Genomic DNA, 14,514 nt, shown 5'->3' on the forward strand with positions numbered 1-14,514 from the left:
CTCTGCCCCTCCCTCTTAACTTCACTTAACAGGACCTTTTCCAGGCTCCCAGCCTTCCTTTGACTAGAAGACTGCTTGGGACTTTCTCCTGTTCCACTCCCCTGGATTCTTGGGGACTTTCATTTTTTAGCTTGGGACTTGCTATCTGGCCCTATCGCTCCAGTCTCTCTCTGGCAGCTACTTTCAACCAACTTTAGCTTGGAACTGGCTATCCAACATTTCTCGGTTGCTTCTGCTTGGCAACTGCCTTCAAACCTAACTGAACTCAAACAGCTTCCAAATCAAACTGCTGTTTCTATTTTCTTGTGTGTGTGCGTGCCTGTGGGAGGGGTCTGCCACTCTGGAGCCCTGTTGCTAGGCAACAGCCCAGTTTTTTCTACTGTTTGCTTAACTTCCCTGACAATCATAAAACTCATTAGAAATGCAGATACCTTTTAAAGTGAAACTAAAACTCAACTTGACCTTTTCTTAACACGCAAGTAAAGAAATTAAAAGCAAATATAAACTTCAAAGCTAAAATCATTCCTAACACCCACAAAATACCGATATTACTTACTTAACCAAATCTATTTCCTAACACTTGGCAATTAACTGTCAGTCACCATTAACTGGTGCATTCCCCATGGCAACACCTCTACCAGTCAGAGTCCACTTGTCAATCAATCAGCACTCTCTTCTGATACAGTATAAAGTTGTTGTTTCCCTTGACACTGATACTCTTGTAATTGTCCTGATGAGTGCAAGACGAAAATCTTCAAGCAATTCTCATCAAGACTGTTTTGCTATTGGGCCAAGATGGGTCAGAACGAAAGAGTGAGGCTGACTGTACACAACCCTCCCTGACTGTAATCCAATTCACACTCAAGTCATCCTTATCTTTTTATCCTCTGTTAGCCATCATCTATCTGTCACAAGCCCTGCGGCAATGGGCAAGTGACATAGCAGCAGGTGTGAATTCACTGGGAGTTGTAGTCATGAGCCTGCACAGGTGGCTTAGGCCATAGGGTTGTTTTTCACTGAAAGGAAACAAAAATGCCCCTGAGCATCCCTTTTCAGAACCACACTGCTCACCTTCCTAGTATGAGGAAGGAGCTAGAAAAGGTGCTCTAAACTGAGTCTGCTTCACCACCCTGGCCAGCAGGCCACATCTGGCAGGGATCCCATCAACACTTTAAAAAAAAGTAAAGATAACACCAGCCATCACTGGTGCATGGAACGTGTGCATCCTCACGGACAATGCCACAACTGACAGACCTGAGAGAAGAACTGCTCTTGTCAGTAGGAAGCTGGCTAGGCAAAACATCCAGATCACTTCCCTCTTTGAGACTGATCTACCTGAAGATGGTCAGTTCAAGGAAACCTATGCAGGTTACACATTCTTTTGGATTGGCTGTGAAGCTGACAGGCTTTGCTGCCATTAATCATCTCGTTAGTAAGTTGATTTGCCTTCCCAAGGGTGTTAATGATCCTCTGGTGCTTAAACTCCTCCAGCATAACAACACATCAGAATGTATGCCCCTATCATGACCAACCCTGATGAAGTCGAAGATAAATTCTATATTAACCTCCACTCCTTGATTATGACTGTTCCAAAGTCAGACAAGCTAATCATTCTTAGTGACTTCAGTACAAGTGTTGGTGCAGATCACCAGGTGAGGGAAGGGATCATCAGGAAAAATGGGTTTGGCAGCTGTAATAGCATTGGTCTCCTCTTGCTGAAGTTGCGTCCTGAACATGAGCTCTTAATCTCCAAAGCAGTTTTCCACATCCCTGATCGCAACAAAACGTCTTAGATGCACGTCTGTTTTATGCATTTGTACCTAATTGATTGTCATCACCAAGCAGACGGACAGGCAGGATGTGCTTGTAATGACAGCCATGTGCGACACTGACTGCTGGACTTCCCATCATCTATCATTTCAAAGCTAAACATCAAGATCTACATCCCTAGATACCCCCAGGGCAAGAAGGTCCAGAAGCTTCTGAATGTCTTGAGGCTCAAACAGGCAGTCATGAATTAATCTCTCTCAGAGAAACTCGAGAGTCGCCTGTGTACAGCAATAATTGACACTCACTGCATTCAGGATGACCGGATGACCTTCAGGAATACAGCGTACTCCGTGGCACTGCAGGCCCTTGACCCTATCTCTCATAAGCATCAAGATTAGGTAATCCAGAAGCTACTGGAGGAGAAACATCACTTCTGCAAGGCTTGCCTCAATGGCAAGTTAGCACTATCCATGCACGATGCCTACCAAAACATCCACAGGACTGTAATCCACTGCAAGCTCAGATAGATGCAGGATACTCTGCTGAATCAGAAAACAGATGAACTTCAGTCATATGCAGACCACAAAGACTGGAAGAGATTCTGTTATGCTCTGAAATCTGTCTACAGGCCCCAGTCTACTGGCTCGTCACCAATCCTCGATGCCGATGTATCAATACTGTTCGCAGAAAAAGCCCAAATTCTAGAAAGATGGGGAGAGCACTTTAACCATGCTCTCAATCAGCCATCATCCATCAATGAAGGTTGTCATCAACTGCTCTCTTTACCCTCCCACGCTGTTAGAAATGACAATCAACAATCCTTTGGCAAAGCTGATGCTATTCTAGCTGATGTCTACAAGGCTGGAAGTCAGTGTCTGGTCAAGAAACTCATTGAGCTCTTTCAGTCTTTATGGGAGCAAGGAACCATGTTGAAAGAATACAAAGGTGCCTCTCATCGTCCATCTGTACAAGTGGTAAGGAACTTTCAATTCTTGCACATCATGGAAGATTCTCATTCCTCTCCATCATCAGCAAAATCTTTGGTAGAATCTTTCAGAACCACTTGGTGCAGCATTTTGACCAGGATCTGCTGCCAGAGAGTCAGTGCAGTTCCTGAAAAGGGTTAGAAACCACTGATATAGTGTTTGCAGTTAAACAGCTCCAGGAGAAATCCCAAGAACCCGAACGTGGAACTCTGCATTACATTTGTTTACCTGACTGAGGTCTTTGACATGTCAGCCATGAGGGTCTTTGGAGAAATTCAGCTGCGCTGAGAAATTCATCACAATGCTTCGACAGTTTCATGACGGCATGCTCCATGTGTCCTCAATGAGCTCTTTCAGTCTTTATGGGAGCAAGGAACCATGTTGCAAGAATACAAAGGTGCCTCTCATCGTCCATCTGTACAAGTGGTAAGGAACTTTCAATTCTTGCACATCATGGAAGATTCTCATTCCTCTCCATCATCAGCAAAATCTTTGGTAGAATCTTTCAGAACCACTTGGTGCAGCATTTTGACCAGGATCTGCTGCCAGAGAGTCAGTGCAGTTCCTGAAAAGGGTTAGAAACCACTGACATAGTGTTTGCAGTTAAACAGCTCCAGGAGAAATCCCAAGAACCCGAACGTGGAACTCTGCATTACGTTTGTTTACCTGACTGAGGTCTTTGACATGTCAGCCATGAGGGTCTTTGGAGAAATTCAGCTGCGCTGAGAAATTCATCACAATGCTTCGACAGTTTCATGACGGCATGCTCCATGTGTCCTGGGTGATGGTGAGTCTTCTAACCCATTCCCAACCACTAATGGAGTTGAACAGGGCTTTCTGCTCATGCTAACCCTCTTCAGCATGTTTTTCTCCACCATGCTCTCAGCCTTCCATTGATGGCCTTCCTGATATCAAAATCCAATGTTGCATGGACAGGAAACTCTCAATCTGAGATGACTCCAGGTAGGATTTGGATCTCCAAAAATATGTTTTGTGATTTTCTTTTTGCCAATGACAGAGTTCTAGCTGCTGGTTCAGAGCTGGATTTGCAACATAGCATGGACTTGTTCTCCAAAGCATGCAACAACTTCAGCCTTATAATTAGCAGGAAGAAAACAGAAGTAATGTGAAAACCTGCTCCAAGAAAACCCTATCTCGAATCCAAAGTTTCAGTCCATGACCAGAACCTGTCAGCAGTGGATAAGTTAACATATCTTGGCAGCACATTCTCTCAAGCTGTCCATGTTGACAATGAGAAACATGCAAGAATTGCCAAAGCAACTGTAGATTTCAAACATCAGTCTGGGAATGAAGAGGACTAAGCCTAGCTACCAAACTGAAAGACTATAGAGCAATAGTCCTGCCCACTCTGCTCTGTGCATGCGATACTTGGACTGTACACCAGCATCATGTGAGGAATCTCAACCACTTTCATGTGAGCTGCCTTCAGAAGCTTCTGAAGAACAGGTGACAATACAAAATATCAGATACTGAGGTGCTCACCTCAGCTGGCATACCAAGCATCCACCCCATACTGAAGCAGCCACAACTGAGTTGGGCAGGTCATGTAGCCAGAGTGTCTGACACTGGCGTACCAAAAACAAATCTTTGATGGAGAGCTTGAATCTGGGATGTGCTCTGATGCGATCAAAGGAAGTGCTACAAGGACACTCTGAAAGCTTCATTTAGGAGTTTTAATATTAACTTTGAGTCCTAGAAAGCTCACCCAGGATCACTGCACCTGACACAATCAAATAATCAATGGTGTGGCCGCCTTTGAAAGCAGTTGCATATCAGAGGCAGAGGGAAAATGCAGGAAAGGAAATTCCAAGCCAGCAACTAGTCCAAAACTCAATTTATTGTGATATCCTCATCTATTTGCAACAGAACCTTCCAGGTGCAGTTTGGCCTTGGCAGTCACCCACATATCAATGGAACCCTACCAGACACCCCAGATGATGAACGTGGTCATCCTCACCTCAAAGGATGAACAAGACCCCTTAAGGCCCTTTTGTGCATTCATGTTCTTGCAACCGAAAATTATCACACACACACATACAACCTGATTGGCTCTCCACTCTGTCTAGTTTCACACAGCTTGTTGTGTACTTGTTTGGCTAGAATTAGGCATGATTTCCTTCTAAGCAACTGTAAAAACATGCAATTATGTAAGTTATTAACGAGGTTAAGACCATCCAACAGTGATTTGAGAGTCAATTCATCATATTTTAATAGTATAATAATAGTTATTTCATATTTCAACAGACCCCATCTTGAGGGAGAACCTCTTCTGATATATCACTATTATCATTCCCTTAACAAAGCTGCCAATTTATGTCTATCCAGTTTCTTGTTTAAACATTTTATGAAACCTCGAAGCCAACAGACTAATGAGTAAAAGCTTCCAAGTGCCACAACCTGAGTGAGAATTAAAGATTCAAAGAAGTGGAACCACGGATGCTGGATTGCATTATACACCCTATGCCACTGAATGTTTTTCCTGCATATTGGATTTGTCACTCAGTTTTCTCATTGTCCTGAAACATGTATAGATGTTCCAAGTTTTATTTTACACTAGATACAGTTGTTTAGAGACCTCTGTCCCAAGTATAGAGAATTTTGCTCCAGCTTTTGAAGAAATCAATAATATTCTGTTATCCTTTCCTGTCTATGGAGCATACCTGAGGGGAGTTGTGAATGATGTATGGAAATGCCTTTATTTCCAATTTCAAGTTTTGAATCTACACTAGATATTCTTTCTTTGTTCTGTACCTCCACTCATTCCCATAAGCAGACTTTTGTCCCTTGTGATTTGTGATGTAACTTTGCTGCTGAATTGATCATTAACATATTCTGTGAACCATAGTAATAAGATTCCTTGTGTGTAAATCTTACAGGTGCCCATGGCTTTTATCTAATCTTTCAAAAATGGATTGAAGGGCACACTCATGAGTCAAAGCTGATTCTAAACCATTGGCTGGTCTATTTTATATGTAACATATGAATGGACAGAGCATATTTTTCACAAGATTTGTCTATTTCTTATTGCTACTTGTAAGAACAAATTATAGTACACTCAGTGGTATAGGGTGTATAATGCAGTCCAGCATCCGTGGTTCCACTTATTTTGAATCTTTAATTCTCACTCAGGTTGTGGCACTTGGATGCTTTTACTCATTAGTCTGTTGGCTTCGAGGTTTCATAAAATGTTTAAATAAGAAACTGGACAGACGTTATACGGGTTTATTTCACTTCACAAATCATAGTAGTGATTTCTTCATATGTAAAGGAAGCCAAAACCTTAACCTTCGTCCATCTGTCCAAGCTTTCTGAAAAACAAATGCTTAATGAAAATTTACTACTCGGGAAGTGTAAAACATAGCATATTAGTAGCAAAATGTGATGCAAGTACGCAATGAACAGATTAGAATTACAGTTGGAGGTGATCTAGATAGGAGAGTTATCTTTAGGCAAAATCACAAGCAGTGTTTTCACAGCTGATCCAATGGTTACATGGGTAGTGGTAAACTTACTTTCTTCAGGCCAACTCAACACATTTCTTTTCTTGCAGACCATGTTTGATGATGTCAGTGGTTTTGGAGCTTGGCACCGACGTTGGTGTGTCTTATCAGGGAACTGCATCTCATATTGGACCTATCCAGATGATGAAAAATACAAGGTTTGTAGTCACACATGAACTATCACTGCAATGTTTAAAAAATAACAACTGAAGTGAGTCACCGACACCAATTCAAATAACCTTTTGCCAATTATATTCATTTACAAATATTTTTTAAATTTTTTTTTTGCAATATATACAGTACCAATCTTCATTGTGCTTGAAATAACCGACCTGTAAATGCTTAAACACCACTTGCAGCTTCTGGTTTTGGATGTTATCCAGGGAGGAGGTACACTTTATTAAATGGCGAATGGAAGCGAGGAGGCTAATAGCTTGACATTCTAAACAAAGGATGTTTATGTGACAAGCTGTGAAACATTTTCCAAAACTGTTAAGGTACAGGTCTTTTGGATAGTTCAGTATGTCACTGACACTGGTGGAAAGCATTACCCATCTCATTCAGATACTGTACTATTTGCACTAACTTCCAACTAATCCCACAGTGAAATTGAGTCATTTACGATTTCTGATGTTCCCTGCATTACAGACCAGCCCTGATCTCATTGAATGGCACAAGAGGCTCGAGGGGCAGAATGGCCCACCTCTGTTCCCAGTGTTATTTGGAACAATACCAACATTTCAGGGATTTGTGTATGAATATATGTTATAAACTGGGCTGTCATGAACAGAACACAGGGGTACACATCCTGCTTCCCTGCAGATTTGTTGAGCAAAGTTTTCTCAATTCCCAAATTGTGTAATTTAAAGTTGTGTAATTTAAATTTAAAATTCTATAAAAAGAATAGGCCAAAGTACCATCAGTGCACACTTCCTTCTGAAACCAGTTTTTCCCCATAGCTTCCCTTGTATCTGTCCATTTCCTCAAATCCTGCAAAATTCAGAAACTATTTACATCACTATTTGCATCTTGGATGTGTTTCTGCCCATGAAACTGAAATAGTGCAAGAAAAATAGTGCTGGTACAGACATGAAGGGTCGAATGGTTGCCTTCTGTACTGCAACCATTTTGTGATTCTGTGAAAAGCCTTGCCTAACATTTGTGCTTTTTTACCTCCCTGCTTCAATACAGTTTAATCTTTGTTGGGTAATGTACTGTAGAGCGGGGATGATATTAAGAGATCAAACTGAGATGAAATATTGAATCAAATAGGTAGGAATCTAAAATCAATCAGTTTTAAAAGTTTGCACCATTTTCTCAGAAAATTACCTTCTGCACGTGGCTTTTCATTATGTTCCACAAAAGCAAAATAAATTTACAACATATCATTTTTGGATATCAGTTTACTTTTCATCTCTGAATTTATCTTTTGCTGCCTTTTCTCATAAGAATATTTCCACCTGTACTTTAGCCATTTCCAATTTGAGGATTCCTGACTACAAATCTGTTAACCTGTTTGCTAATATTTTTTGCCAGGTTAATTTAGATGGGTCTTTTTTTAATATATACTTTCATGGGTTGTTGGCGTCACTGGCAAGGTCAGCATTTGTTGCCCATCCCTAATTGCCCTTGAACTGATTGGCTTGCTAGGCCTTTTCAGAGAGCAGTTAAGAGTCAGCCACATTGCTGTGGGTTTGGAGTCACATGTAATTCTTCCCTAAAGGAAGCTAGGTTTTAACAACAATCAGTGATAGCTTCATGGTCCCATTACTGAGACTAACTTTATAATTCCAGATTTATTACTTGAATTTAAATTCCACCAGCTGCCATGGTCGGATTTGAACTCGTCCCCAGAGCATTAGCCTGGGCCTCTGGATTACAATCCAGGGTTATTACCACCATCTCCCCATGATAAGGTTAGGACTAATAATAAAGTAAATCATAGCAAGGAGATTGGGAAGGTTTGACAATGCCTCAGTTGAAAAATTCTCTTCCTTGTTTTCAAATCCTTCCATGACGTTGCCTTCTATTACTGTAACCTCCTGCAGAAACAATTCTTCAAAATCCCTGCTTTTCTCCAATTCTGGCCTCCTATGCATCCCTGATTTCCTTCCCTCCAACGTTAGTGGCCTTGTCTTCAGTTACCCACGCCCTAAGCTCTAGACTTCTCAGCCTCTCTACCTCCCTTTCCTCCTTTAAGATGCTCCTTAAAACCTACTTCCTTGACCAAGCTTTTGGTCAACTGCCCTAATGTTTCTTAAGTTGGTGGTGTCAAACGTTGTTTGATTCTGCCTCTAAAACACCCTCGGGATGTTTTACTATATAAAAGGTGTTCTATGAATGCAAGTTGTTAAAATGGAATATAACAAAGAACAGCTGACATAATTCCTTACATTTCCTTTCTTATAAGCATACCAAAGAGCTCATAAGACTTTCAGGATGAAATTTAGTTGCAGAGAATGAAGTCATGGAGATATATTAAATACTTTACAATATTTTTTGCAAAAACAAAAAGAGTGTGGCAGAGGAGGAGGATGTGGAACAAATCTTATTGAACTCCTAGTACCTTTATGTTTTTGATTTTCTGTTATGCTTTTCTATTTTATGTTGGATCTAACTGTCATGACCATTGTTTCCCAATTGTTCTACTCCTTTCCAGAATGAAATTTCTTGTTGAATTAGAAACATACTGACCTACAATAATGGATGCATACCGAAATAAGTGATACCCACTTTGACTACATATATCACCTAGTTAACGATCATCCAACACTATTGACCTCATAGAATCATAGAGGTCTACAGCACAGAAAAAGGCCCTTCAGCCTATCGGGTCTGCACCGGTCAAACAAGTACCTAACTATTCTAATCCCATTTTCCAGCACTAGGCATATAGCCTTGTATGCCATGGCATCGCAAGTATACATCCAAATACTTCTTAAATGTTATGAGGATTTCTGCCTCTACCACCCTTTCAGGTAGTGAGTTCCAGATTCCCACCACCCTCTGGGTGAAAAAATTCTTCCGCACATCCCCTCTAAACCTCCTGCCCCTCACCTTTAAATCTATGCCCCCTTGATTATTGATCCCTCCACCAAGGGGAAATGCTCCTTCCTGTCTACCCTATCTACGCCCCTCGTAATTTTATACACCTCAATCATGTCCCCCCCTCAATCTCTTCTGCTCCAGGGAAAATAACCCCAGTGTATCCAATCTCTCCTCATAACTAAAACTCTCCAGCCCAGGCAACATCCTAGTAAATCTCCTCTGCATTCTCTCTAGTGCAATCACCTGTTCTGGATTATCTACAAATGTTCCCCTCTGTCATCTCCATTGATGACCCAGATTGCATACTGAGAATATATAGAGTCATACAGTATTGAAAGAAGCCATTCAGTCCATTATTCCTGTCCTGGCTCTTTGGTAGAGCTATTCAATTAGTCCCACTCCTTGCTATTTCCCCAAAGCCCTGCATGTTTTTTTTCATTTTCAAGTAAGCATCCAATTACTTTTGAAAGTTGCTACTGAATTTGCTTCCACCACCTTTTGAAACAGTTCATTACAGATCATAACAAGAAACTATGTAATTAAAAAATTTCCTTCTCTCTGATTCTTTTGCATTTAGTACTTTAGCTATGTCCTCTGCCTCCACAAGCTGATTTTCATTTTGGTCCCTAATGACCCCCACCTTTCCTTTGTCTATCTGTTTACTCATTTTTTATGTTTCTAAAATACTTGTGTGCCCTTTTGTTACCCAATAATCTTTTCTCATACTTTGTCTTTGCCCCTCATTCTTATTTTCTCAGCTCTCCTCTGCACTTACTGTACTCTTCACTGTTCTCTATTGTATTGTGCACCTGACATTTATCATAAGTTTCCTTTTTCTGTTTCATTCTTTAGTCATCCATGGACCTTAAGGCTTTGATTCTCTTTTGCTTCACCCCCACTACCTCCCCCACCCTCATAGCAATGTGTTTATTCTTTACCCAAACCAACTCCCTCTTCAAGGTTTCCCATTGCTCATTTAGCATTTTACCTCCCAATCTTGTTTCCAGTTTGCCTGGGCCAGATATTCTTTCAACCTGTTAGCGAAATTGAAGTTCATTGCGTTAATGGGGCAGTGGCAGCTTGAATATAAAATTGGCCAAGGAACTGAAAGCAAAAGAGTACTGGTGAATCATAGTTGATCTGATTATGTGATCCCTAGGGGTCAGCATTGGGACAACCATCCTTTTCAACAAGCTGAGTATCTTCATCTGTGAAACTACCTTTGTTTCTTGTCCCTTAAATTCTGCTCTAAAATGAAAAGTTCTAAGCTTTCACTTTCTTAAAAAAAAGATCTATTTGGAGTCCAATTCTACCTCTAGTCAACTTTAGATTGAGTTTAAATATTCTATTAAATAGCAACTGAAACACAAGAAATTGCCCCACCTTGTTTGGGTTAGCTAACACCCATAATGGTGCATTGCATAAAAAGTCCAATTAAACTCTACCACACACAATTTTAATGCACACTGCAACACAATATTAACTTGTGAATAATTTTGAAGGCATTACAATTATGGTGTATAAATATTAGAAAAATGAAGGTGCTTATGTAGTTTAAGATTTTAAAAGTCTTTTTTGATCACTGATCAGATATATTTAGTTTTAAGATTTATTGAGCACTAATGTTTATTAATATAGGTGTGATTAAACAACCCTTTATTTGCCTCCAGAACCCACTTGGCCGTGTGAACTTGGCTAATTGTACTAGCAGAAAAATAGAACCAGCTAACCGTGAGTTCTGTGCTCGACCTCACACTTTGGAGCTCATCACCGTAAGACCTCAGCGAGAAGATGACAGAGAGACTTTGGTCAGTCAGTGCAAGAACACACTTTGTGTCACCAAGTAAGCAATGGAGTCAACTACTTTTGATGGGCAGAGTTCAACATGAAATTTCAGTGTCCGTATTTGTGTTGCATTGTTGGAATGATACCATGACCTAAAAGTTTAAATTAATGAGAGCTGATTACATGAACTTGGTTTCTATTCCCTTGAGTTTAGAACGTTGTGCATCTAATCATGATATTTAAAATTAAGAAAGTATTTGATTGGAAAAAATAAAGAAATTATTTGATCGGGTGGAGGAATATAAAACAAGGTGACATAATCTTAAAATTAGAGCTAGGCCATTGAGAGGGGAAATCTGGATGCACTTTTTCACATAAGGCATTGTAGGAATCTGGAATTCTTTTGCCCAAAAGGCTATGGTGCTGATACAATTGGAGCTTTCAAAAAATGTGATCAAGAGATTTTTCTTAAGTTGCTGAAAAAATATACACATTTTGTTGAAGTTTTTCATCTTGCACTCATCAGGAAAATTCACAAGAAAATACCAATGTCAGAGGAAATAACATATACTGTATGAGAAGAAAGTGTTGATTGGTTAGCCAAGTGGACTTTGCTAGGGGCATTGCCATAGAGAATGCATTAGTGAATGGTGACTGACAGTTAACTTCTGAGCATTATTTGAAATTTTATCCAGGCAGCTTGACTCTGATTGGTCAAGATATTGCCCTGGGGAATGAACCAGCAAATGGCTGTCACTTATTTTGTTTAGGTGAAACAAGCACAATGTGTGTACATGTTCTTTTTGTTTGCAAAGAACAGGGTCCTATGTATTAGTGTATGTAGCTTCCAGTACATGCGAGCGCACCACACTGCGAGCTTGACTGACAATCTTAAATTGGTTGTCAGTTTAATTCTTAACACAGGATTATTTAACAAATATTTTTCAATCGTGGAATCACATCTATTGTTGGACACTGTTTTTTGAGTTTTGCAAACACTGGCTAGTTGGCAGTGTGCGTCATTACCTGAGAAAACCTCAGTTCAACTTGATTCTTTCTTCATCACATAATTTATTTAAAAAGTGTTTTGTACAACAGATTATTTTGTGTAACATTCTATATTCCATAGATTGCAGTTGTTAACTTCGGGTATCATGCTTAAACAGCAGTATGCCAACTTTATTAGCATAATATATTTGTTCTCCATTATAGTACTGCTTTCTATTTATATTGGAGAGGTGATAAAACATGTTTTTCAAAGTCAATTTACTATGTATCCGATTGGTTCAACATTTTTCCTATGGCAGAACATAAGAGCACTGGTTCTTACTAGCCAAAAGTAAAGAAGGCACTGCAAATGGCTAGGGTAAGGGAAAATTAGATCTGCTGAGGGTGAGAAACAAAACTAAGGCTAAAAGTAATTGGATATAAACTTGTTTGAATTATAAGAATTGACCAACAATGTGCAGTTTAAATTTTTTTTTTATGACTCTGTTAACTCAAACTTAATAATTTCACCCTCTTCCCACCCCCTCCCCCCCCCCCCCCCCCAAACTCCCATCAATTCCAGGAACTGGCTGTCTGCTGATACCAAGGATGAACGCAACCTCTGGATGCAGAAGCTGAATCGGGCTCTAGTTGATCTGCGGACTTGGCAACCAGATGCCTGCTACAGGCCTCACGTGCTGTTGAAGGAGATTGAGCACCATTATTAACCAGTTTTATTTACCATTTAAGTCCTTACTGGGACTGAAACATTGAGCATTGAACAAGTGCAGATACTTGTGGCATTTTGTACATTAAATGTTCTTGAGCAGTCAGTACACTGGCAATAACCAATATACAGCAGTGACTGAAGAAAATATGTTTAAAAGCAGAAAAGATGGTGCTTGATTGGCCCAGATTTAACATCATTAGGTGAAGGGGGGAAGATAAATCATTTTGGAGGACCGTGATTATATTATATAATGTTTTATAGAAAACAGCTTTGCCTTGAGCTTATTGAATTACAGGTGTTCTTTTGCAATTGAAAAGATGCCTCTGAACTTAGCACTTGAGCAAGTGTAAGAACAGCTGTAACTTTCATGGTTGGGATTTTATTTCTAAAATGTCGCTATCAGGTAATTAAGGAACTGCGGATAGCAACTACTTGCAAATAAGAGGAACTAATGTTATAAACCGTACCTATCAAATATGTTATTAATTGTGTTGTCCTTCAGCCATGAGGAAGAGCCAACTGGGTCCAGAATGATGACATAGCTACCGATTATGTTTCTCCATATTAGCCAACATCATTCTTTTACAGATGGGGCGGGTTTCAGGCCAATCCCCTTCACTATTGGAATCAACTTCCATTTAGTAATCCAACCAACAAATAGCAAAGTTTGCACAGAAGGGCAACTGACTTACAAGTTAAGCCCTTGTAAGGGCTGAGGCCTCTTGATAAGAGCTCTGCACATTACCCAGCCTGTTCAACTGTCACACCATGAATCCTAAGATTGTTGGCCTGGCTCATGGACTCATTCCAGAAAAAGTCGAATTGAAATATACAAACACTTGTTTTTCTGTAGTTTGAAGCACTGGAGTTTTTGAGGTACTAGAACACACTATGCAATATTTTCAAACATATATTTTCAATAATGCTGCTATATATTACCTGCTTGATGCTTGCAGGCTGTGACATTTAACTTTAGCAAACAGAATTTTAATAAGATTCTTCACGGTCAAAGAATTTATAGAGATGTGTTAAACTTCACCTATTGTATTTGCCTTTTGTGAACATCATTGTGAATTATTTAATAATCCTACTTAAAATATGTTCAACCCTGATTTTGAGCCCAAGTTCGTGATGCCATCGTAGAATGTATTGGAAAAGATTTCACATAGTTATTGCCCCAGCTATAGTTTACACTGCTATTAAATGTATGCCAAGTAAGCACTGTAATATCACACTAACAAACTCATGAAGTATTAAATGCAAAATCTTACTATTTCTTTTTCCAATAGGTTTACATTCTCTTTCTCTTCTATGTTTGTCCTGTCTATCTTCAATTGGCTATTTTATATAGTTTTATTTCTTAATGTTTTATTGTTTGATTACAAGACCATGTTTTGCACATTGTTTAAAAATAAACTGCTCCAAAATACACAACCATCTCAAAAGATATGTTCATGAGTTTGTTAAAAGCCAACAACCTGTGCCTATGTAGCTCCTGTAACATAGTAAAAACACAAGATGTTTCACAGAGGCATGATCAAATTTTAATTGATACTGAACCACATGAGCTATTGGGGGAGATGACCAAAAGCTTGATCAAAGAGGTATGTTTTAAGGAGATTTCAAAGAAGAGGGATTTAGGGAGGGAATTCCAGAGCTTGGGGCTTTGGCAGCTGAAGACACAGTC

The 14,514-nt window shown here is 39.7% G+C and overlaps 1 protein-coding gene across 2 annotated transcripts in view; it reads left to right on the forward strand.

Moving 5' to 3' along the window:
* The window catches only part of anln (anillin, actin binding protein), a 105,313-nt gene extending 91,057 nt beyond the window's left edge, over positions 1–14,256 (forward strand). For both annotated transcript variants that reach the window (XM_041184916.1, XM_041184917.1), the window contains exons 22-24: positions 6,328–6,435; positions 10,996–11,168; positions 12,681–14,256. In XM_041184916.1, coding sequence (XP_041040850.1) covers positions 6,328–6,435; positions 10,996–11,168; positions 12,681–12,825 — 426 coding nt within the window. In that variant the 3' untranslated portion in view covers positions 12,826–14,256. The remainder of the gene's footprint in view (positions 1–6,327; positions 6,436–10,995; positions 11,169–12,680) is intronic.
* Positions 14,257–14,514: the final 258 nt, after the last annotated feature.

This window comes from Carcharodon carcharias, chromosome 3 (assembly GCF_017639515.1).
Source record: "Carcharodon carcharias isolate sCarCar2 chromosome 3, sCarCar2.pri, whole genome shotgun sequence".
Classification (NCBI taxonomy): domain Eukaryota; kingdom Metazoa; phylum Chordata; class Chondrichthyes; order Lamniformes; family Lamnidae; genus Carcharodon; species Carcharodon carcharias.